The sequence below is a fragment of the Mus pahari genome, chromosome 17 (assembly GCF_900095145.1).
Source record: "Mus pahari chromosome 17, PAHARI_EIJ_v1.1, whole genome shotgun sequence".
Taxonomy (NCBI): Eukaryota; Metazoa; Chordata; class Mammalia; order Rodentia; family Muridae; genus Mus; species Mus pahari.
Window position 1 is genome coordinate 63,213,317 of NC_034606.1, and position 23,311 is coordinate 63,236,627.

At 55.4% G+C, this 23,311-nt stretch overlaps 2 protein-coding genes across 6 annotated transcripts in view; one reads left to right on the forward strand and one right to left on the reverse strand.

The window, feature by feature from the left end:
• The first annotated feature begins 4,099 nt into the window (after nt 1–4,099).
• Nucleotides 4,100–16,115, forward strand: Cacnb3 (calcium voltage-gated channel auxiliary subunit beta 3). 4 transcript variants are annotated; one of them, XM_021216192.1, is made up of 13 exons: nt 4,100–4,284; nt 11,060–11,182; nt 11,386–11,508; nt 11,933–12,048; nt 12,532–12,596; nt 12,803–12,822; nt 13,022–13,102; nt 13,234–13,292; nt 13,450–13,559; nt 13,767–13,918; nt 14,141–14,236; nt 14,349–14,498; nt 14,841–16,115. In XM_021216192.1, exons 1-13 carry the CDS (start codon nt 4,243–4,245, stop codon nt 15,153–15,155), a joined length of 1,452 nt encoding a protein of 483 aa, XP_021071851.1. In that variant the 5' UTR covers nt 4,100–4,242; the 3' UTR covers nt 15,156–16,115. The 4 variants fall into 4 exon arrangements, with proteins under 4 accessions (XP_021071851.1, XP_029403926.1, XP_029403925.1 ...); XM_029548066.1 differs by having other exon boundaries at nt 12,535–12,596; XM_029548065.1 differs by lacking the exon at nt 4,100–4,284 and adding an exon at nt 6,355–6,992 and having other exon boundaries at nt 12,535–12,596; nt 14,841–15,155.
• A 532-nt stretch (nt 16,116–16,647) lies between these two features.
• Nucleotides 16,648–23,311, reverse strand: part of Ddx23 (DEAD-box helicase 23) — an 18,176-nt gene continuing 11,512 nt past the window's right edge. For both annotated transcript variants that reach the window (XM_021216408.2, XM_029548210.1), the window contains exons 7-17: nt 22,885–23,018; nt 22,678–22,790; nt 22,363–22,506; nt 22,059–22,284; nt 21,609–21,754; nt 21,181–21,358; nt 20,068–20,310; nt 18,950–19,101; nt 18,633–18,741; nt 17,818–17,992; nt 16,648–17,495 (exon numbers count right to left, since the gene is read on the reverse strand). In XM_021216408.2, coding sequence (XP_021072067.1) covers nt 17,272–17,495; nt 17,818–17,992; nt 18,633–18,741; nt 18,950–19,101; nt 20,068–20,310; nt 21,181–21,358; nt 21,609–21,754; nt 22,059–22,284; nt 22,363–22,506; nt 22,678–22,790; nt 22,885–23,018 — 1,844 coding nt within the window. In that variant the 3' untranslated portion in view covers nt 16,648–17,271. The remainder of the gene's footprint in view (nt 17,496–17,817; nt 17,993–18,632; nt 18,742–18,949; nt 19,102–20,067; nt 20,311–21,180; nt 21,359–21,608; nt 21,755–22,058; nt 22,285–22,362; nt 22,507–22,677; nt 22,791–22,884; nt 23,019–23,311) is intronic.

Sequence of the window (23,311 nt, forward strand, 5' to 3'; positions counted from 1 at the left end):
CCACCCTCCTCCCACACACAGAGTCCAGTGTGTAGGGAGGCACCAGGGTCACTCTCAGTGTCCTGTCACTGAGCTGCTTTCATGTCATTCAAACATCCAAACTTCTGCCTCTGTAACCTGAGGCCTATAGGAGTCCAAACCTGCAACTTCCAGCAGCTGCTTGGGTCCTCCGTTCCTAATCCTCAGTCTGGCTCAAAGATGAGTGTCAGTTCTCTATCCTAAGAGCAGCCCCCTCACCTGGACATTCCCTCACCTCCTTTCTTCGCAGGAGGGTTCTCTCCAAACCTCACCCTCCACCCCCATCCAGGTGCCGCTCTCTCCCCAATATCCTTCCCAAGGCCACAAAGCCCTCACAGCAGTGAGAAGCTGCAGAGTGACAGGCAGTGCCGGGACCCAAGAGCCAGCAGCGGTGAGCAGCTAGCACTACGCCCTCTTCAATAATTCATCTTCCAGCAGGCTGCAGGCACCATGCCCTCATTCTGAGCCAGAGATGGCTGCCACAGCTCTTTGGGGTCGGAGAGGGAGGCTGAGAGGAGCAGAGAGCTGGGAGAACAAGCCACGGGAGGGGCCCAACCTCCAAGCCCGTGTGCTGCACAGGGCCGGCTAGTCCTTGTGAAAAGGGTTTCAGTCTGGGCTGATACTTGGGGTCCAGACCCGGAAGGATCTCGGCGAGCCGCTCGCTCAGCTCCCTGCCGTGCGTATGCCAGGCTCAGCCTCATGCCCTGGCCGGAGCCTCTACAGGCTACCTTTCTAATGATGCCCACAGCCCTCTCTCTGTCCCCTGACACGTCTCAGCTGTCCCCGCCTCGGGAGTCCTGCTCTGTTGGAGCTCCTCCCATCACTTAGATGTCCCCACACCCCCATCTCTTCAGCCCCAACCTCTCTGGCTAAGAGCTGATGTTTATAGAGCTTGTAGACCAGACCGCGGGGGTGGAGGACCTGAGCTGACCCCGCGTGTGGCAAGAGGAGGGATTCAGGATCATAAACGTGAGGAGAGTGCCGAACAGTTCTTTGTCTATAGTGTGGAGGGATGGTGGTAAAGTCTAAGCCACATCAGGGACTTGGCCTTCTCAGTGTCCCATCCTTCGGGGACAGCCTGAATTCTGTTCCTATGCTGGCCCTGTTCCTACTGGAATCCATTCTTTGCAACTGGTACATGCAACGTCTTAGAGGGGAAACTGAGATGAAAGACTAAAGCAAACGCTGACAGAGCTGACAGAGCCCCTATTCTGCACCCATACCAGCAGAAGCCTGAGAGCCAAGTATTTCTGGCTACTCACTCTCCTCTTTCAAGTGAAGAGGGATTCCTCAGATGGTCAAAGCAGACTCACTGTCTGCCTCAGAGTAGGCAAGAAAGAGCTGGGTCTGGAAGCCATAGTTGACTCCTTGTTCCCTCTGGGGGCCTGGCTTCCGGAGAGAAGGTGCTATCATTCTGAGCACTGTCAGCAAGAAACTCTTCAGACATATTTATAGCAAATGCTGCATCAGGGGATGGAGCCTGAGAGAGCCTCAAAGCATCAAATAACTCTATAGGCCCAGAGGTGGAAGCCCAGGAAGAGAGTACTGATTGCAGCAGGAGAGACGGAGGTTTGATGTCAGAGGAACTTCCCAAAGTAATATTTGGAGTTGACAATGGGAATTCCCTGAAGAAGTTACTTCCAAAGAATTTTCTCAGAGGATAAAGCATCATGTTTTGGTCTAAAAGATACAAAATAAAATAATATAAAATAAAAATGGATGTGGTGGGCCACAGATTCTGTCCTGGTAATGTCCAGACTACCAGGTACCAGGGTTGATAAGCAGAGTCCTGCATTCTGAGGAGGCAAGTGGAGCCTGAAGGTTGAGATAATGAAGCCTCTTGGCCTCATCCTCTTGTGTGGGAACCTAGGGTTTGGTAGGTCTGCACTGGCCAAGCTGGGGCAGGGCCCCCCCAAAGGTATCCAATAAGGGCCTCCCTTAAGTAACCTGACCAGAGAACTGAAAGACCTTAAGTGGAGAGTATGTGGCCTGCCAATCACCTCACTGGGAGGAGAGCCTTTGGCCCGGAGTCCCGGGGGTCCAGGGGGTCCAGGTCAGCTACCTACCTGGTATTCGGACAAGGTCCCACAGCTTGCCTGCAAAAATGATCAAACAGGGTGGGCTTCCCCTTTGTATCTCAGATTCCCTCTGATAAACTCGGAGAACCGATATTTATGTTTTAAAGGGGTGGAGATGGCTTCAGGGGTGTAGGCTCTGGCAGAGGGGGGAGGGAAGCCAGGGACAATCGCTTCTCCTGTGAAAACTGAAGCGCCCCGAGGCCCAGAGGAGCTAGTCCATTAGCTGTGGTCAGCGGGGGAGGCAAGGAGGGAGGGGGAGGGGGGATACATCTCTCCCTCCAGGTCTTATTGCCGAGGCAAAACTTTAGCTCCCTCCATGACAACCCCCAACAAGACAAAAGGAAAAGTATTAATACCCTCCCCACCCCGCTACCCTGTCCCCAAGCCTGTATTTCTTCTCCAGGGTGGAAGCTGAGTGTGTAGGGGTGGCAGAAAAGAAACCATATCTGTGGCAGGAACAGACCACAGAGGAAGGGGGAGGGCAGTGCCCTCCCAGGCACTTTCCAGGTTAAAACCAGCCCAAGAGGAACCTGGAATGGAGTGTTCTGAGAATGGATGCTCTTCCACCTTAGCTCTCTCTGGAATGGGACCAGTGGAAAGTCAGCAGAGTAGAGACAGGCTCCTCAGGCTCCGGAGATCTTCAGGGAACAGGGAGGTGGAGGGGAGGGGTCCCGAGCCCCCTCCACCCGGAAAAAGTAGGTTCGAAGAAGGGCTGAGAAAGGGAGTTTTTCTGTTGGAAAACCCCGAGGTAAAGTTGGAGGCTACCCCATGTCATTAGATCTCTCAGTTCTGTCTCCATGAGGGGGTCTGCTCCCACCTGCCCCAGGCCCAGGAGCAGTCACTGTCTTAGGAACAGGGAAGGGTCTGGTTCGGTATGGAAGGACCAATGAGAGGTTAGTCCGCTTAGGATGTAGTGAGCGAGCGGACTGGGGTTACACCCTCGCTCCCCCCCTCCCACGCCAGAACTTGGGCTTGTCCGCTTTGACGTGCCCGCCGAAGGGGACGAGAAGGGGTACTGACCCGAGAAGCCGTCCTGCGACTTTGTGCTCTCTGCTGCCCAGACTGAGCTGGGATGCTGCCCGGCTTCCCCGGGCTCGCCCTGAGACCGGGATGGAGGTAAGAGCGGTCTAGGGCTCTGGAGGGGACAAGAGTGTCTCTAAAGAACCCCACATGGGTGGGGACAGAGTGCGACCTGGGGTTCTCTCCTGGGGCTCTTGGGGGTGGGGTGGGGAGGAGGTTTCAGCAGGGTCTAGATCCAGGCTGCGCCCTCTCCGGCAGCGCCTCCTGCTGGCAGGAGTCAGCAGGTGCGGCCGATGCAGCCACCTGGAGGGTGGGTGCGGACACCCGGCCATCGAACCTAGGGGGCGCTAACAGCGGGTAGGGAAAGCGGCCGCCTCACCTCGCCTTGACCTTCCCTTCGGCGGAGCTGAGACCTGCAGTACCCTAGCCGACCCAGGAGGCGTTCGTGCTGGGATGTCTCCCTAAAGGATTCTGCAGAAGCCTGGTCGGGACCAGGACAGGGTGGATGGTCGTGGCTTCCCCAGAACTCAGAGGGGCGTCTTGAGGCTTGGTCAAGCGCACTGAACACCTGACTTTTCTGAGGTGGGGACTCAGGAGGGCTTTTCTTCCTAGGGCGCTGGGGGTGGGACACTAGATGCACCGAGCTGGGGCCTTGGGGGAGCCGAACCCAACCCCCCCCTAGAGCCTGCCTTTGAACCTTTCCCGCCCTCAGCCTGCGGTGGCAATGCTCCACAGACCCTGTCTTTCCTGGAGACCTGGGGGGGGGGGAGAGAAGGGGAAGGCTGGGTGGGAAAGAGGGGTGGGCATTGGAAGGACAGTGGGAGACACCAGATGAATAGGGAACTGGGGAGGTAGGGAGGCAAGACTGAAGTGGAGACACACTAGACTGAAAGAGGAGGGAAGTGCGGGAGAAACAGAAGGAGGAGGCTAGAAAGGAAGGGAGGAGGGAGGAGGAGGGAAAGGGGTGGAACCAGGAGCGAGGAGAGGGAGCAGGCGGCTGGAGCTGGGCGGGCGTGGGGCGAGGCCAGGCGTGCAGGCTGGAGCGGTGTGCAGAGCCGCGGCTGGGTCCCGCTCCCGCCTCGGAGCCCCTGGCCCGGGGGAGGGAGAGAGGCCGCTAACCCGGTCTATGTCTTTTTCTGACTCCAGTGCAACCTTCCTGCTGAACGAGGTAACCGCCGGGGCCCCCTCCCCAGAAGGGTGGGAGGAAAGCTCCGGCATTTGGGGGAAACTGCAGCATGGGGCGGGAGCGAAAACAGGAGTTGAGAGCTCTGGGTAAGAGAGGAAGGGAAGGCTGGAACTGGCGCCTCCTGCAAAACCTGCAGAGAGGTCTGACTGGGGAGCTGAGAAACGGGCGCTATTGAAAGGAGAGCCGTGCCAGGCTCCCTCAGTGACCCTCTCAGAGTTCCCGGGGAGGGGGCAACCTAATAGCTGGAATGTGAGGGGCCTCCACCTGGAGTAGAGCTCCCAGTTCCTGCCTCAGTTTCCCCACTTGCTGCCCAGTTAGAGTTTTCTGGAGGTTCTCAGCTCCCACACCTGGTCGGTTAAGGCTTTCTTCCTCGATCCTGCTTCCACAGCTGGATTAGCAGGAGAACTGACATAGGCAGGTGTGGCCGTAGTGAGAAATGAAGTGGACACTCTGTGGCAGCTCAGAGGTACAGGAGGAGGGAGCGAAGATCATGCCTGCAGGACCCAGGGGATGCCTGTAGGTATGAGGAACTCGAACCCATCTCCAGGGGAGGTGGTTGGCATGGCAACGAATTTCTCAGAGGCCGACTTAGACACCATTGTCCCAGCTGGGGATGAGGACAACAAGGTCCCCGTGAGGCTGATAGCAAATCTGCTGCCAGGGACCCCCGTGGGTGGACAGTCCCAAAATGAGAGAGGCCAGGGGAGGAGATTCCCGACCGGACCCTCTTCCAGGAGAAGAGAGCCGGAAGGGTCTTACTTTTTCCCACTTCTCCACCCTCTGGGAGGAGAGAGGGGACTAAGGAGACAAAGGAAAAGGAAGGTACAGGACAAGGCAGTACTTGGGGACACAGAAGATATGGTACTAACCCCCAAACACACTGGGTTGGAGCGTTGGAAGCTGCCTCCCCCAGTCGCAGCTGGTGCCCTCAGACACAAGGGCTCCAATAAAGTTGCCTGCCAGTCCTTCAGTCAGAAGGAGACAGACTAGGTGTCATTAGATGAGCCCCCCCATCTTTTTCTTATCGAGGGAACAGGAAGATAAGACATAGGTGGGAAGCCTGTTGGCTTGGGTGGGTGGTCTTCCTCTCCTTTCTACCACACAGACCCTTCTATAGATCTCTTGAACCCTTCCCAATTGTAACCAGAAGGGCCAAGGATGGGCAAGAGTCCTGAACTTACACCCTCCGGGGTTTCAGGAGCTAGAAGTGGCAAAGGGCTGAGTTGAGAAAGCGAGACACCAAGCAAGGCTGATGTCTGCCTCACATCCTCTTGGGATACCCAAGCAGGAGGTTAAAGTGCAAAAGGAAAATTTTGGTCGTGTGTGTGTGTGTGGGGGGGGAATGTAAAAAGGGAGGGAGCTCAAATGATGACAGCTTTTGGAAGGTTTCTTCCGAGATTAAGACGCGGCTCTTTCCTCGAATGGCGGGGTGGGGGCGCTGAATGGTGCCGGATGATTAGAACCAGCATCCTGCACACCGTATTTCTGGTCTTTTGCAAAGCGGTAGGCTTTACCCCTTTCCTTCCCAACCTCGTCGTCAGGATCCCACCTTTGCTCCACCCACAGCGCCCTCCTTGCCTCCATCCTTTAGGCTCACCTAAAACAGCTCCTTTCTGCCCCAGTTCCCCCGGATGCTTTGGCAATGTCTGGCACAATCCTTGCAGGGAAGTGAGGAAGAGAATCGCCATCCCGGCTTAACTTGGATGAAATCTGCCCGTGCAACAGGTGTGGGGAGGCCTAGCCACCGTGCCCGAACTTCCCCCTTCTTAAGGGTCGGCCCTTTACCGCAGCCCGGAACGGAGAGGGCCGGGCACCTGTTGTGGCAGGAGCTGCTTTCATGGCACGGGTCTGGGAGCTCAAAACCATTTCTCCCTAGTATCATTGCGGGGTTTGCTTTGGGTGTCTCCAGGACTTGCAGAGAGCCGACATTGCCAGATCACCTGAGACCTCTCCCCATCTGCTGCCCATCCTCCTTTACATCTCCATTTTCCTGTCTCCGCGTTCTCCCTGCCTCCAGTCCTCCTCTCTCTCCAGCCATCCTCCCCGCCACCCGCACCCTCTCGATTCTCCACCGGGATCGCGTCTGGTCGCGGCGTCTCTCCCCTTCCCCTCCCCCGCGCCAGCCCTTTGTTTCCCGGCGGAGCAGTTCCTGGGTTGCGAGAGTCCCTGTCTCCGCATCTCTCCTCGCCCCGCCTCCTCCCCGCCGGGATCCGCCCCGCCTGCAGCCTCTCCGCCCTTCTTCCCCGCCGCCCCGGCCCCGGAGGTGCCGGGGACCCACCTTCCCGACTCGCGTGCGCCCGGTTCCGCGGCCCCGGCGTTCTTCCCCCCCCCCCGGCCGCCGCGCCCCCGCCGCCCGCGTCTTCCCGGGAGGGGGTCAGGTGGGCGGGCACTATTGTTGTGGGAGCCGGCGGCAGATTCCTCAGCCGCGCTGGCGCGCTCGGGGTGGGACCGGCTGGGCTGGGGGGTGGGGAGGGGAGCGGTGATCTGAGCTGCGAGCAGCTGGTCTTCGCGGCTCGCTCCTTCCTTCGCGCTCGCGCTCTCCGCCGCCGCCCGCAGGGCTGCGCGGCTCGGTGGCATCTCGGGCGCGGCCCGCCGTCCTCGCCCCCGGCGCCGCTCGCTCCCCCCACCCCACCCCGGACTCCCCCATGTATGACGACTCCTACGTGCCCGGGTTTGAGGACTCGGAGGCGGTGAGTGGCCACGGGGGAGGGTGGGGGTGGGGATGGGGTAGTTGGGATGACACCTCTCTCTCTCTCTTCAACCCTTCCCCCCAGTTCTGCACTTTGAAAAACGCCTTGGCAGCGAGCGGGGCAGCGCGCGTAAGCCGGCGGGGGGCTCTCTAGGAAAGTGGGAAGATGGTCTCTCATAGCCAGGTATCCCAGCACAGAGGGACGCGGTAGGGGGAAGGAAGGCTCGAGCAGGTGGCCCCAAAGCTCGGGACATAGGAGGCTGAGGAGGGAAGGACAGAAGGCCCCGGCACCGAGGGTTTTAGAGGGAACATGGAACATTTGGAGTTCCATATCCTGGGTTCATGGGGTCTGAACACAACAAGGAAAGCTGAGCTCCGGGGGAGACACTCCGGACCTGTGCCTCAAGTAAATGACAAATTAGGGAGCTGGAAGAACATTAGCGACTCGGGTACCAACCTCTGCAGACAGGAATTCTACAACTTGAGGTCTCTTTCCTCTCTGCCCACCATCCCTGTGCGTGGCCTTGACTGCTCTCCTCACCACCGCCTCTAGCTCAGCTTCTTGGAAAGGCCACCAACCACAGGGGTGGGCCATCAGACTGAGTTCAGTCTAGCCCCCTGCTGAGGAGGGCCTGGAGGTGAGGCCGGGGAGCTCAGGGCATGGGGATGGAAAGGAAGCTCTTTGCTCAGACCAGGCAACCAATAAATATTTAATTCTTCTCTTTGCTTTTATCTCCTGACCTACTGAGACAAATCAGCTCATTAGGCAGTGATTCCCGGAGCTCAGAGAGCAGAAAGTCTGCCTGGAAAGATGGGACAAGAGTCGGGGGTCAGCTTCAGAGCCCCTCGGAGTCGTCGCCAGTCTTCCCTCAGACATCCCACGCGATATGGGAAAGGACCACTAACAGGGCTTGAAAGGGTCCCCTGGCAGGATTAGGTGGAGCCTTCCGTCTCTGGCTCAGGAAAGAGGAGTAGTGAGCCTTAGAGCAGGCATGTGTCAGTCGATTCTGGGACCAGGCTCCTTTGGGGCCCAATTTTCCATGGGGCTCTGGGGTTAATTGCATTGCAAGGGAGAGCAGAGAGGTGGTGCTGAGAGCTCTGGTGGGCACGTCTTTCTGACAGTTGAAGGGACAGCTGGCGTAGCCCTGGGAGTCAGGATGAGCTGGAGGAGAGACCTCTCTGCAGGGCTGAGGGGCCCAAGGAGCTACCTTCTCATCCCTGGTGAGAAGCCGGGCTGACGCAGCAGGAGACTGACACCTGGATGTTATTTGAGGGCAGCCTGCTGACCCATTGCTCCCTCCTGACCTTCCCAGGTTCTTGGATCTCTTCCCCCCCCCCAACTTCCCTTCCTCCCGCCCAGCTCCTTGCTCTCCCTGAGGCCCCCTCTGAAGCAGTAGGAGGGAGATCAGGCTCTAAATAAATCCACTGGGCTCATCTCCCTCCTCTTCTTCCCCCCGTGCCAGGCAAGAGAGGAGCTGCAGCCTGCCCACACACTCACCAGGCAAGGGGGGCACCACCAGGGCACTGTGCCAACTCCAGCAGCTCCAGTGTACTGAGACGCTCTGGCTTTGGGGGCATAAAGGGTGGGGAAACCAGAGCCTACCATTCTTTGGGGTAGATTGCTACCTACTTCCTAATTGGTACCAGAGCAGCATACACAACCCCCCAGGCCATGGGAATTAGGGAAAGTGGCTTCCATTCAGATCACAACCCATTAAAGAATTTAGGGAGAGACCCTGTCATTTTCTCTAGGGTTAAGTGGTCACCAAGCCTAGATAGCCCAAAGGGGTTGAGAGCTTGGCTCTGGGGAGGTCAAAGCTACACTTCTTCCAACACCTGCTGGGTACTGATGTGCACACAGTAGGTGGTCATCCTCCTGGGTCTCTCTATCCCTTCTGCCAGCCACACCCCACAGCTTTGCGGGGGGGGGGGGTCCCTCACCCCGCGTCAAGGTCTTGTTCTCCCATGGCTGGAGAGAGGTGGGCAGCCGAGGGCCTGTACTTCTGCAAAACCAAAGGTCTCCCCCCCAACCCCCACTCCAGTTCTGAGGCTGCCTCAAGTCGTTTGGTTTACAATAGACACAGCCTTCAGCTCAGATCCTAGGGCTGCCGGACACCTAGCTGACCAGCCCTCTTGTACACTGAAGGGCTGGGCTCTAGGCCTGGTTGACAGCAGGGGTGTGAGTTTGCCTTTTCCAAAGAGAGTCTGGCCTCTGTTGCTTGTAGGTAGGTAGTCATAGCCAGTGGCTTTAAGGGACTGTTCTTCAACCTCAACATTCTGAAACCTCTTTCCTTACACGCATTACTTTTACCTAGCCTCTTAAGCTTTTCTGTACCGCTGACATCTCAGAACACAGGGAAGAATTCTTCCAGGCTCCTGCACACCAGAAGGAGAAACTGAGTCAGGAGAGATGTCTTTTTCCCTAATCCAGTTATCTTAACTTTCAGCTGCTTGTCTCAAAGTCGAACTTCCCTTACCTGTCTGGCATCTTCCTCATGGCCCTGAAGGTGAACTCTGTAACCCTCCAGATGTATGCTCCTACTCTGAGCAGGACTCAGTGACTGTCCCTTCACATTACCAAAGGCATCCCTGAGGTCCTGTATCTCAGCTGGGTTGCCTGGCAGCAGCACAGTCTCCCTCCAGGCCCTGATATCCCTTGGGCCCAGGGAAAAGATAGAGATACAGAGCAAATGGTTGGTGTGAGGCCTCGCCTGTACCCAGGGAGACAGCCGTGTGTTGCTTCTTGCTGCTTCCACACGCCCAGTTCCCTGTCCCCACAGGTGTGGGAAGGAAAGAAAGTGGGTGGGGGGAGAAAGGGGAGGTGACTCCAGGGGTCTGTAGTCCGCACATGCAAGGCTCAAGGTGGCAAATTTAACAGCTTTCAAAACTTTGTTGGAAGCCTGCTGTGGGGGTACACCAGTACCTGGGAGATAGAGGCAGGCAGCTCTCTCTCTCTCTCTCTCTCTCTCTCTCTCTGTGTGTGTGTGTGTGTGTGTGTGTGTGTGTCTGTGTCTGTGTCTGTGTGTGTTTTGGTTTGGTTTTTAAGATTGAGTTTCTCTGTGTAGCCCTGGCTGTCCTGAAAATAACTCTTTAGTCCAGGTAACACACCACTGTCTAACTCGTGTGTGTGTGTGTGTGTGTGTGTGTGTGTGCGTGTATCAGAGGACAACTTTCAGAGATGGGTTCTCTATTTTTTTTTTTTTTGAGACAAGGTTTCTCTGTATAACCCTGGCTGTCCTGGAACTCACTCTGTAGACCAGGCTGGCCTCGAACTCAGAAATTCACCTGCCTCTGCCTCCCAAGTGCTGGGATTAAAGGCGTGCGCCACCACGCCCGGCGCTTTTTTTTTTTTTAAGATTTATTTATTTTATGTATGTGAGTACAGAAGAGGGCATCAGATCCCATTGCAGATGGTTGTGAGCCACCATGTGGTTGCAGGGAATCGAACTCAGGACCTCTGGAAGATCAGTCAGTGCTCTTAACCGCTGAGCCATCTCTCCAGCCCGGGTTCTCTACTTCTGTTGGTTCCCTGGAGTGACCTCAGGTCATCCATCTTGTTTGAAATGCCTTTATACTATCCTGCTTTGGGGGGGTACAGGGGAGTAGGCTTCATATAGCCCAGAAAGTCTCTGACTCTCTAGCTACTAAACCCGGCCTCCCAAGAGCTGGAATTATAGGTGTGCACCCCCACACCGAGCTCCAGCTGGCACATGTTAGTTAGCTAGCTGTACTCTTTCCAGTCATCTTAAAGGAATAATGTCCAGGTTGCTTCAGGCTCTCGTGGAGATAAGAGGGCATGGTCACCATCCGAATATATTATCTTTAGTATTTTAGTATTTAGTAGAGGGGAGAAAAGAGAGAAAAGTGAAGATTTTGTTCAGAACTATGATATAAATAGGTGTGGGGTAGAAGGCCCTGTACTTCGCACATACGGATTGGGGCAGCTTCCATGGAGCCTTAGAGGCACCAGGAGGCACACAGAAGGCAGTTTAGGGGGTCAAGTCATCCCCTAGAAGATGGAAAAGTTGCATTAGGAGGACTATTACACAAACTCTCCCGTCTGTCCAGGGTTCAGCTGACTCCTACACCAGCCGCCCCTCTCTGGACTCAGACGTCTCCCTGGAGGAGGATCGGGAGAGTGCCCGGCGAGAAGTGGAGAGTCAGGCTCAGCAGCAGCTGGAAAGAGCCAAGGTATACCTGCAGGCAGGCAGGGGGCCAGGCTGAGTGCAAGTCTGTGCAGGACCTGGGGACCCCAGGGTCATGTCAGGGTGTACTTATGTGTGGAAAAGTGTATGCCTGTAGCAGGCAGTAGCCTTCTTCTCTGGGGCTTCTGCCTCCCCGTGAGGTACCCTGAGGCATCTGTCTCTCATTGCCCTGATGATCAAATTCCCCAGCACAAACCTGTGGCCTTTGCTGTGAGGACCAATGTCAGCTACTGTGGAGTTCTGGATGAGGAGTGCCCGGTCCAGGGCTCTGGAGTCAACTTTGAGGCCAAAGATTTTCTGCACATTAAAGAGGTAATGAACCTTATTCTCCCCAGAAGCCTACTCCTGTTTGCTGTGCCAGGCCCCAGTGCCTCTTTAGTTCTGTATCTAAAATAGTTCCCCAGGTCCTCCAGTTTCATCTGTGTGCACACCTGTATGCCCCTCACTCGGGACCTGATTCCAAGGTTCCCACCATCCTCAGACCTGGCTTGGTCCTGAGCTCTGTGTCTAAGTGGGAGGGTGGAATAACTCACCAGCCAGCGGTGTCCTGTGACATCCAGGAGTCCACACTCAGAAGCGCAACGGCTTGAGGCTTCACAGAACCTGGCTGCCCTGTTCTATGATGCCATTCCACACTCCCTGGCCCTTCCTCTGCCTTCCTGGTGCCAGCTTCCCAGAGTCCTCCCTGGGCAGGCACCTCTCAACGCAGCTCCTCCCTCTTCTCATTCCCTCCCAGAAGTACAGCAATGACTGGTGGATCGGGAGGCTAGTGAAAGAGGGTGGAGACATCGCCTTCATCCCCAGCCCCCAGCGCCTGGAGAGCATCCGGCTCAAACAGGAACAGAAGGCCCGGTGAGAACAGTGCTGAGAGTCAATACACACACACACACACACACACACACACACCAAACACATAACACTGCACCCACAGAACACAGCTACACATTTACACACATGCACATGTGCACACACACACACCTCCCAACCCCTAATACATAACACTGCACCCACAGAACACAGCTATACATTTACACACACACACACATGCATACACACACACACCCCAACCCCCAATACATAACACTGCACCCACAGAACACAGCTACACATTTACACACACGCGTGTGTGCATACACACATACACACACACACACCTCCAAACCCCCAAACACATAACACTCCACCCACAGAAGACAGCTACACATTTACACATATGTGTGCGTGCACACACACACACACACCATACATGCTCAGCTGTCATAAATGAAGTTACTAATCTGTCAAACGTTAACATATAGAACTGTGTGGACGTTTTACCATCCCCCTTTCTGTCAGGAGATCTGGGAACCCTTCCAGCCTGGGTGACATTGGCAACCGACGCTCTCCTCCTCCGTCTCTAGGTAGTCTTCCCTCAGCTTACCCACCTTGGGTAGGCAAATAAGACACAGTGGAAGGGGGTCCTTCCAGTGTACTGTATGGGAAGGGGCTGGTGGAGGGACCAGAACAGCAGGGAGAGCCTGTTACCTCCCCAGGGGAAGGGACTCCCAAGCCCCCCAGGGCCTTTTCCCTCCACCGACTTTAATCTTTTATTTCCTTTTCCAAAAAGCCAAGCAGAAGCAAAAGCAGGTGAGTCAGAAAGGGACCTGGGCCGGGGGGTCATGGATTTTGGCTCTGGGGACCCTTCTGGTCAGTCACTGCTGACATCTACAGAACCAGAGGGGAGGGTGCCCAGAACTCTCTACTCTGCCCCCGTCCCCCCAGAGCAGTCAGGCCTAAAGTAGGCACTGAGACCAAGATTTTGTCTGACCTCCTGGCCATTCTGCAGGCGGAACATGTTCCCCCGTATGATGTGGTGCCCTCCATGCGGCCCGTGGTGCTGGTGGGACCCTCTCTGAAAGGCTATGAGGTGAGGAAGTTCCCAAGCCCAGAGTTACTCCTACCAAAGCTGCCACAGTGAGAAATGTCTGTTCGTAGGGTGTGAACTCTACTTCCCACTGCCAGGGGGGCCCTCTGTCAATGCCACACCCTCCCCTCCAGGTCACAGACATGATGCAGAAGGCTCTCTTCGACTTCCTTAAACACAGGTTTGATGGCAGGTAAGCTGCCCTGGTCTGGAACCGGGAGGAGAATCTATTGGGAGGAAAGTTAATTTCACCCTCGTGCATGCCCAGAGCTAGTCTCCTCTCAAGGAGAATCAGGGAGCTGGGTAAGGAGCGCTTGGCTTAGATGGCAGTGTGCGGTCCTCCACTCCAGGATCTCCATCACCCGCGTCACAGCCGACCTCTCGCTGGCCAAGCGCTCTGTGCTCAACAATCCTGGCAAGAGGACCATCATTGAGCGCTCCTCCGCCCGCTCCAGCATTGGTGAGGAGTCCTTTGTTCCTGGTTCTCTGCCTACTTGATGCTACTGAAATCCTTTATCTCCTTGTCTTCTTGCCCACGCCCCACCACCTGCCTCAAAGTTCTGCCCCCACCCCACTTGCCCAGTCCCCGGCCTACCCAGGCTTGCTTGTAGCAGCTCTGGCAGTAAGCAGTGGCCAGAGCCCCTTGTAAGCTGCTTCCCTTCCTTAGCTGAAGTGCAGAGTGAGATTGAGCGCATTTTTGAGCTGGCCAAATCCCTGCAGCTAGTGGTGTTGGATGCTGACACCATCAACCACCCAGCACAACTTGCCAAGACCTCACTGGCTCCCATCATCGTCTTTGTTAAAGTGTCCTCCCCAAAGGTAAGTGAACTGGGTCACTGGGATCCCCCAGATGTCCCCTAGAATACAGTGCACCTCTGCTTGGGCCCTGCCTGGAGTGACCGGCTCCTTTTCCTGACACCCCTCCTCACCTGGTACTAATGTCCTATCACGAGTTGGGAATCGTGCCTAATTCCTAGACCCAGTTCTCACCAGAGCCCTGAGAGAAACGCCATGCCCATCTCTGCCCTTCCCCCCCATCAGGTACTGCAACGACTGATCCGCTCCAGGGGAAAGTCACAGATGAAGCACCTCACGGTACAGATGATGGCATACGATAAGCTGGTTCAGTGCCCACCAGTGAGTGTTTGGGTCAGCTGCGACCATGCCCTATCCCCGGTGCAGAGGTAGAGCTGCAGAGTGGCCGTGGAGAAGCCAACCTCCCTGTGTCCTCTCCCCTCTCTCTCTCCAGGAGTCGTTCGATGTGATTCTGGATGAGAACCAGCTGGACGACGCCTGTGAGCACCTGGCTGAATACTTAGAGGTTTACTGGCGAGCGACCCACCACCCGGCACCTGGCCCCGGACTGCTGGGTCCGCCTAGTGCCATCCCTGGACTTCAGGTAACCGTTTCTAGTGGGCACAAATGTGCAGGCTTCCCCAGCCAAGGCAAAGCTCCCGTCCTGACCAAGGATCGTTCTTGGTCTGTGTGTGAAGCCGAGGGATTGCCGAGGAATTGCTGAGCCTGTTGGCTCTGACTGCTTCACAGACCTTAGGGCACAGAGGTCAAGGGACTTCCTGATTGGACAGCACAGTGACTGAGATCAGGCGGTCCTCCTAGGGAAAAAGAAACTCTCTCAACACCTATCTCCCAGGCACTTTTTAAGGGAGAGCTTGAATTTGTAACCTTATCTCCCTACAAAGGCCAGACTTCCCTTCCCTAATTTAGCTATTGTGGCCCCCAGAACCAGCAGCTGCTGGGGGAGCGAGGGGAGGAGCACTCACCCCTGGAGAGGGACAGCCTGATGCCCTCAGATGAGGCCAGCGAGAGCTCCCGCCAGGCCTGGACCGGATCGTCACAGCGCAGCTCCCGCCATCTGGAGGAGGACTATGCAGATGCCTACCAGGACCTGTACCAGCCTCACCGCCAACACACATCGGGGCTGCCCAGTGCTAACGGGCACGACCCCCAAGACCGGCTCCTAGCCCAGGACTCGGAGCATGACCACAATGACCGGAACTGGCAGCGTAACCGGCCTTGGCCTAAGGACAGCTACTGACCATCTCCTGCCCCACCCTGGCAGGCACAGGCACAGTGGCTGGGGTGTCCACCTCAGGCAGGTTGGAGTTAGATTGGCATTAGGCTGCTGTTAGGTTCAGCTCACACAACCCTCTGCCCAGCCCCAGGTCCAGGGCTGACTGTGGTCCCAAGGTTCGGGGAGAAGCAAGGGGCCCCTCACCTCTTGGGCAGTGACCCCGTAGGTTTTCATCCGGGTACTAGCCGTGTTCTGCATCCTTGGCACCTCCCCCTGCATAAGCTGCCGCCCCAGTGGGCAACAATCTCAGGCCAGGATCACTTAGCAGGGGCCTTCCAGCCAGAATGGGTGCCCCGCTAAAGAGCGAGAGGGTGTGAGTGTGGGCAATACAGCCTGAGGAAGAAGAAACACGGTTCCTAGCAGGCGTAGATCCTAAGCAAAGGGACTACATTCATGCCACTGCCACATAGCAGAAATGAAGCGATCAGAGCTCAACATGGCGGCACTTCTGTCCCATCAGCTGGGGTGGGCACTTACACCTAAGACAGGAGCAGTGCAAGTGAGGCAGGACAGACTGACTCACAGCTGTAGCTCTGCTAGAAAACGGTCCTCCTCACCAAATCAGGAAGCTTAGCATCTGGGGAGACTATGGAACTGGGGCATAATCAAGCCAAGAGCCAGACTGGACTGCGGGAGAGGGTGGGACAGCTTCCGGCCCCCCCTTGCTCTTCGCATTCCTTGCCCTTGCATCTGTCATTTCTGTTCTTTCCCTCCATGGCTCCTGCAAGATAGGGGCTTCCTGACTCATAGCTGCCACTTAAGTTAGGGTTAGATGAGAGGAACAGGACACAGTGAACAGCCCCCGAAGCCGTCCACCTGGCTACCCTTGCCTTACCGCTCTAGCGTGTGACCTACAGAGCATGCTCCATTAAGAACCCACCCCACCTCATTGTCATCTCCAATAAAACACCACGCACAGTCCCTTGGGTGTCTCAGGTCTGTCCGCTCACGTGGCTCTCTGTAAGTCTGCAGAGGTGAAGTGTTCTGACCCTTTATCTCAGAGGATTCATGAGTGGAGAGGGGAACCAGCAAGAGGCACTGTATTTATGGGCACACCGCACCCCGGGCCTAATTGCTGGCTGGAGGAGGCAGTTGGCAGTACACAAGGGACTTGCTCTGAGACCTGAGGAAGTGACAGAGTCAAAGCTTCCCACTGCCCGCCTCAGGCCAGAGGGCTCCACAAGCAGCTGCGACTTGAACTCACACACTTGCCTCCCTTTGAGGGGCAAGGTTGGGCCTGTGCCGGAGATGGAGGACCCATCTATGGTCCTCCAGACTCGGCTGAACCCACCCCGTGAGTAAGGGAAGCCAGGACCCGGCTCCAGTGCGGTTCCGGCCGCTCCCTCTCACCCTAGTTCCACAGAAAAGCAGGAGAGGTACACACTGCCATCCTGTGCCATGCCTCCCCCGCGCCCCACACAGATAAATGAGCTAGCTGAGGGGCCAGGCCTTCCTTTCACTTTCGTGTTTATTCTCAGAACATACAAACTTTTATCTTCTCAGAGAATAGAAAACAGAAATTCCACTGACTTAATGATGGGCACAGCCAGCTCATCCTGTCCCCATATCTAAAAAAAAATTCCCTAGGGAGGGATGCCTAGAGTGCACAGCGCCTGTGGCGTCGAGCTGCGCAGTTCCAAAGGCGCCCGACCTGCTTTAAATGCCAAATGGGAAGCCAGCTGTCAGAGTGACAGAGTCCAAGGTCCACAATCCTCATCATGCCAGATCCCCTGGGTCACTCAGGGCAACTGCTGCAGTAGTCACATATGTGCTAAGGAAGTCCCCTCGGGGTGACCAGGTGTTTGTTCAGGCTGGGGACAGGGTGGTGCTAGGCAGCCGCCCCACAGCCAGGACGAGGATGGCGTGGCTTCAAGGGCAGAGCTGGGCCAAGCCTGATGTACCTGCGCCCCTCTGCCTCCTACACCACCTTCCTGTGCCCATGGAGCCCCTCACAGGCTTCCAGACCAGGGACCTGACTACTTCCTAAGCCCATGTCCAAGAAAGAGCCTAGGAAGGGACCCGAGGGCCTGAGAGCAGGCACCAGCTCCAGAGACGGCTCCTACTCCAGTCAGGCGCTGGGTCAGGCAAAGATGGTCTCTTCCCTGCGCTTCTTGGTGAGGATGGTGCCAGGTTTGTGCTGGGCATCTGGGTGGTTTGCCAGCTCTGGAGGGCAGGACGACACTGGGCTCTCCAGGATGGCCTGCTTCAGTTCATAGAACACCGCTGAATCCTCCTTGGTGAGGAAGGTGATGGCTACGCCACTCTTGCCCGCTCTTCCTGTGCGGCCAATTCGGTGAATGTAATCTGGGGAACAGAATGATGTCACTCGGGACCAAGCCAGTCCTCCTGGCGAGTGGTACCCACTCTTACAGGAACTTCCACCCCACCACCTCCAAAGGCAAGCCACCCACCTCCTGTTGTCTACAGACTCTGCCCATCCCCCACCCCACTGCCAACTTGTCCCACACAACACCAAGGCTCTCCTAGCCAGTGTCAAGTGTCCTCCTTGACGCTGGGATGTCACCCCAGACTGAAGCAGAGGTTTCCGGTGCACCCTGACTCTGAGAGGGAGAACGTAAGCAGTCTCCCCTAATCCTCAAGGGAAGCTACCTTCCCAGGCTCTCACCTTCAATATTTTTGGCCATATCATAGTTGACAACCATAGACACATCTTGGATATCAATACCACGGCCAGCCACATCTGTAGCCACCAAAATATCCTTGGCTCCAGCCTTGAGGTTGGACAATGCAAATTCTCGTTGCTCCTGGCCTTTACCACCATGCAGTGTACAGGCGTTGTACTGTAGGTAGAAAGCAATGGGCTCAGGGAGAGCAGTGCGAATAGGGAGGTCCAAGAGCAGAAGGTGGGAGAGAGCAGACGGCAGGAGAGGGCACAGGAAGCCAGAGAAGGGGTTCAGTGAAGTGAGGGAAGAACATGGGAGCTAGAGCAAGAACTGAAAGACAACACGGCGTTCTGTGGGGGGCAGGTAGGACAGGGACGGAGGCCCAGTGTGCTGAGATGAAGAAGAGCCAGGCAGGGTGGGGAGGTAACGGGCTAGGAAGGCTAAGGAGTCAGGAGCTAAGTAGAGAGGACAGTCCTTTTCCCTTGTTAGCCGTACAGGCCTGGTCATCGCACCCCTCCCCTCTCCATCCTCATGGTGCTCATCTGAGCACAGACCCGCTGCCTACAGCCTCACACTCTGCCAGGCCAGGACCTGCCTCCCCGGCCCCACCTGTCAGACAGAGATCGGCATCTGTCTGCTGTGGCTGGACTAGAAGGGACCCCTAGTAACCGATCAGTTCTCACTCCTTTCTCTTGGCCCCGGCTTGTTAGATGGTGTAAAGATTAAACAGCGAGTGGGAGCCAACACTCCCCACTCCATCCCTAGTTTCAGAGAGCAGCAGCACCAGGGTTGGCTTTGCTCTGCCTGCCAGACGTACCCCCATCTTCTCCAGAGACTTGGCCAACACGTCACAACCCTTCTTCTGGTTGACAAAAATGATGATAGGTGGATCAAAACCTTGTTCCAAGATTGCCAGCAGCTTTTTCCTGGGGGTGGGAGGGAGGAGAGTGAGGCACACAATACCCCCCCAGACTTAGTAAACACAACACTCAACCAAAGCAATGAATGAACTCCAAAGTCCTCAACAGAGACCTTGCAAAGGAGACAGCAAAGCACCCACCCGACAGCCGCCCCACAAAGAAAGAAAGTGTCAGACAAAAGCAGCCAGGTTTCTCAGCTCAGCCACCCCCATACCTCTTTTCTGATTCCGACATGAGGAAGACCTTCTGTTCCACCCGCTCATGGGGCTTGCCTGCAGAGCCAATGTACACCACAGCAGGTCGCCGAAGATAGCTCCTGGCTAGACGCTCCACCGCTGGGGGCATAGTAGCCGTGAACATGACTGTCTATAAAACAGGAGGTTCAGCCCTAGGCCCAGGCAGACAGAACTGCAGACCCTACTGTCAACACAAGTAGCCCACTCAGGCTAAAACCATTAAATGAGTCCTGCTATAAATCTCTCACAGTCACCCTGGAAACTGTTCTTTGCCTTTTCGTCTCTTGCTAGGAAGAACTGGGAGCATTTGCTACCACCTGTGATCCAGGTAGCATCTTGAGTCCTGACATCATCATCACCATTATTATTATTATTATTATTATTATTATTATTATTGGCTTTTCAAAACAGAGTTTCTCTGTGTAGCCCTGGCTGTCCTGGAGCTCGCTCTGTAGACCAGACTGGCCTCAAATTCACAGAGATCCACCTGCCTCTGCCTTCCAAGTGCTGGGATTAAAGGTGCACCACCAAGCAGCTTATCTTATTTCTTCTTTTTAATCCATGAGTGCTTTCTCTGTATTACACCTACACACCAGAAGAGGGCATCAGATCCCTCTCTGATGCTCATGAGCCACCATGTGGTTGTAGGGAACTGAACTCTGGAAGGGCAGCCAATGTCCTTACCAGCCCCTCAGTCCTTACTTCTGTTTAGCTTGAGACAGGATCTCGCTACACAGATCTGACTGGCCTGGGACTCACATATAAGACAAGCTAGCCTCAGTCTCGGCAGTCTTTCTGCCTCCTTCTGAATGCTGGGGCTTTAGGCATGAGCCGCTATGCCTGGCACTTTTTCCTTCCTCTAGAATCAGCTTTCCAGGCTAAGCTAAATGGCTCTACACCTTGGCCTGTCAGAGGACTGTACACAGGCACTGCTAGCACGCTGGAGGCATGTGCAGTGAGTGGTATTAGCATGCTGGAGGCATGTGCAGCAGTGCTAGCACGCTGGAGGCATGTGCAGTGGGCCCTCCCTGGGCAAGGAAGGTCTGAGAACAAGACTTAGGAACTGGTTCAGCTTCTCCCAAGAAAGCTGACTTACTTGACGGTATTTATGTTTTCCTGATTCAAAGTTGGCCAACATCTTCTCCGGGTCCTCAGCCTCATCTGTGTCTGGCTTCTGGTTGCTGACAGGCATGTGTTCCAGGATCTTCTGCACATCTGGCTCAAAGCCCATGTCAATCATCCTATCCGCCTCATCCAGAACCACATAGGTACACCGACTCAGCACCAGGTACCGGTTCTCCAGCACATCAATCAGACGTCCAGGGGTGGCGATCACAATCTGGAAGACACAGTGTAATCATAGATGGCCTTAGCAGACAACGCCCCTTTTCCCCCCCTCTGTTGTGAACTATCTACCCATCTAGGCAACAGACCCTCAATGCTAAGGAACTTGGACCTCAACCTCCAGCCAGATTTGGGACTTAAGGTCCCAGAGAATGGACATGAAACCATCTGGTACCTTCTGTTTCCCTCTGGAGTGAATGGGGTTTCTAAATAAGATGGAGGGTTAGTTAGACAGGTGGGAGAATTAGGAGGAACTAGCTTAGATGGAAAAAAGGCTAGGGAGCACTATGGAAGGAGAGAGGCTAGGGAACACTACAGAAGGAGAGGCTAGGGAGCACTTTGGAACAGACACTGGGGAGCACTGTAGGAGAGAGGTTAGGGAGCACTGTGGAAGGAAAGAGGCTAGGGAGCACTGTGGAAGAAGAGACGCTGGGGAGCACTGTGGAAGGAGGCTAGGGAGCATTGTGGAAGGAGAGAGGCTAGGGAGCACTGTGAAAGGAGAGGCTAGGGAACACTGTGGAAGGAGGTTAGGGAGCACTGTGGAAGGAGCAACACTGAGAGGTCTACACAAGAATTCTTCTCTCCTATCCTTACAGGATCTCTCTATCTTCTTCTCTAAGGAATACCTGCCAACACCATGCTTTAGTAAGAACACAGGTTCTGGCTATGAACTCTTCCCTCCTTTACAGGGCCCACTGACAGCCCTGTCAGACTGCAGACGAGTTATTACCCTCACCTTCATCTGTGAAACAGTGTACAATCCCTACCACTATCTGTTCTCACATGGCTGCTGTGATGCCCATTAATTACTAGCATTGTTGGTATACATTATTGTAATTAATTAAAGCTCGTTTGGGAAACCAACCTCACACCCCATGCGTAGCCGGAAGCCTTGGTCTTCTCTGGAGATGCCGCCGATGACAGCCACAGTGCGGATACCGAGTGGCTTTCCGAACTTGATGGTTTCTTCCTCAATCTGCTGTGCCAACTCACGGGTGGGAGCCAGGATGATGGCATAAGGGCCCTGGTCTGACTCTTCGATCCTGTGGTAAATGGGGTATCCCACATCTCCATAAGCTTTGGTCTCATCGACCACAAGCAGGATCAAGACAAAGTCACTCTTAGAGCAACTATGGGAATGAGCAGGTTGGTGATCCCGTGTAAAAATCAGACACAAAGATAACCCAGGGACTACAGGCTCTCTCAACAGACAACAAACAAAACATCTCCTGATTCTGGTTCGCCTCATCCGTCGACCCAGCCATCCAGCCACTGATGGCAAGCTGCGCCTACCTGTCAATCTTGGGGAGTGTGGTGATCCACACTAGCAATGGGATGAGGAAGGCTGCTGTCTTGCCACTGCCAGTCTCAGCTACACCAATGATGTCACGATTCTGCAGCCCAATGGGAATGGCCTGACGCTGGATAGGTGTTGGCTCCTACAGTGACCCAGAACAAAAGTAATGGGTGGAGAATCACACCACCTGGGATAGAGCTAACACAGTGGGCAAAACCTGCTACCATCATATACCCAAGACATATAGGAAAAGGGGGCCCAAGGGAAAACACAAGCCCTAAAGGCCCATATTTCCACCACGAAGTGACAGGCATAGTTAAGTTTGGTGCCGTGGGCAGAGAATACGAAGGATGGTGAAGGAACAGAGTTCTCCAGTCCCAACTACATTTGCAGTCCTAAAACGTCAGAGGAGCTGGCAGATGTACTGGGTCAGTCTGCCCCTTTACCTTGTAGCCACACTTGTCTATGACTTCAAGGATGTGTGGGGGCAGAGACGAGTCTTTCCAGGACCGGATGGGGTTGGGGATCTTGCCACCTTTGGTGGTGATGCTGTAGTCTTCACGGAAGATCCGCCAGTCCCTGTCCGTCATTTCATCCAACTTCTTCTGGGACCAATGGCGGTCATCCCAGCGTTGCTTGGCCTCCTTTTTGCGAAGTTTGCGGAGTCTTGCTCTGAAGAAGACATGATGGAGGTTAAGCAAAATCAGTTCACTCCTTGCCGTGGCCTCCGCACTGTGCCCAATCACTTACTCCTCCTGCTCCTTTTCCTCCAGGGTTCGCCTCTTCTCCATCAGGTCTCCATAGAAACGTGACTGCTCTCGCTTCTGCTGCTTGAGGTCAATGCCTGCAATGAAGCCTCGCCCCAACAGCTGCACCTGGTGCCGTTCTTTATACCTGGGTGCAGACAGAGAGATGAGCTACTCACAGCAAGGGCAGCCTGCCGATGCGCACCGATTCTCCCCCAGCTCAGGAAGACTGGTCAATCCCTCCCTCATCCCAGACCCGCTAGCTTCTTCTGGACCACCCAGTGTCTGAGCCCCAGGATGTGGGCACAGAGTTACTCACAGGGGGTTGTAGTCAATGGAGGTGTCTTCAGACGCATCCCACTCAAACACAAACTTTCGGTCATTGAGATGCCTCGTTCGGCGCCGTTTTTTGATGCCACCCAGGTAACGTTCCTATCAAGGAAAGCACAGAGCTCGTCAGCCTCGAGGTCCTGACCTGAGACAGAGAGAGAAACGACCAACTCTGGTCTGGGGTCTGAGCCCGTACCTTAATTGCGTGCAGCTCCTTGCTCTTGTCTTTTTCTTCCCGTATCTTCTGCCGCCCCTCCTCATCCTCGTTTCCGTTGGTCTCCCGCTCCATCCTTTCCCTCCGTTCTCTCCGTTCCCTTTCCTGAGGATCTTCTGCAGACAAAGAAGGACAGCTGTGGAAAGAGCTCAGTGGGAGGCACGCAGTCAATCGGGACAAGTGAGGAAAGTGAGTGCACATGGGGGGGGGGGAGGGAAGGGGACCTAACAGTGGACATGGGGAAGGGGACCTAACAGTGGACATGGGGGGAAAGGGGACCTAACAGTGGACATGGGGAGGGGGGGAAGGGGACCTAGCAGTGAGGGTGATGGGGAGGAGACACCTCATATTGGACATGGGGGGGAAGGGGACCTAACAGTGGACATGGGGGGGAAGGGACCTAACAGTG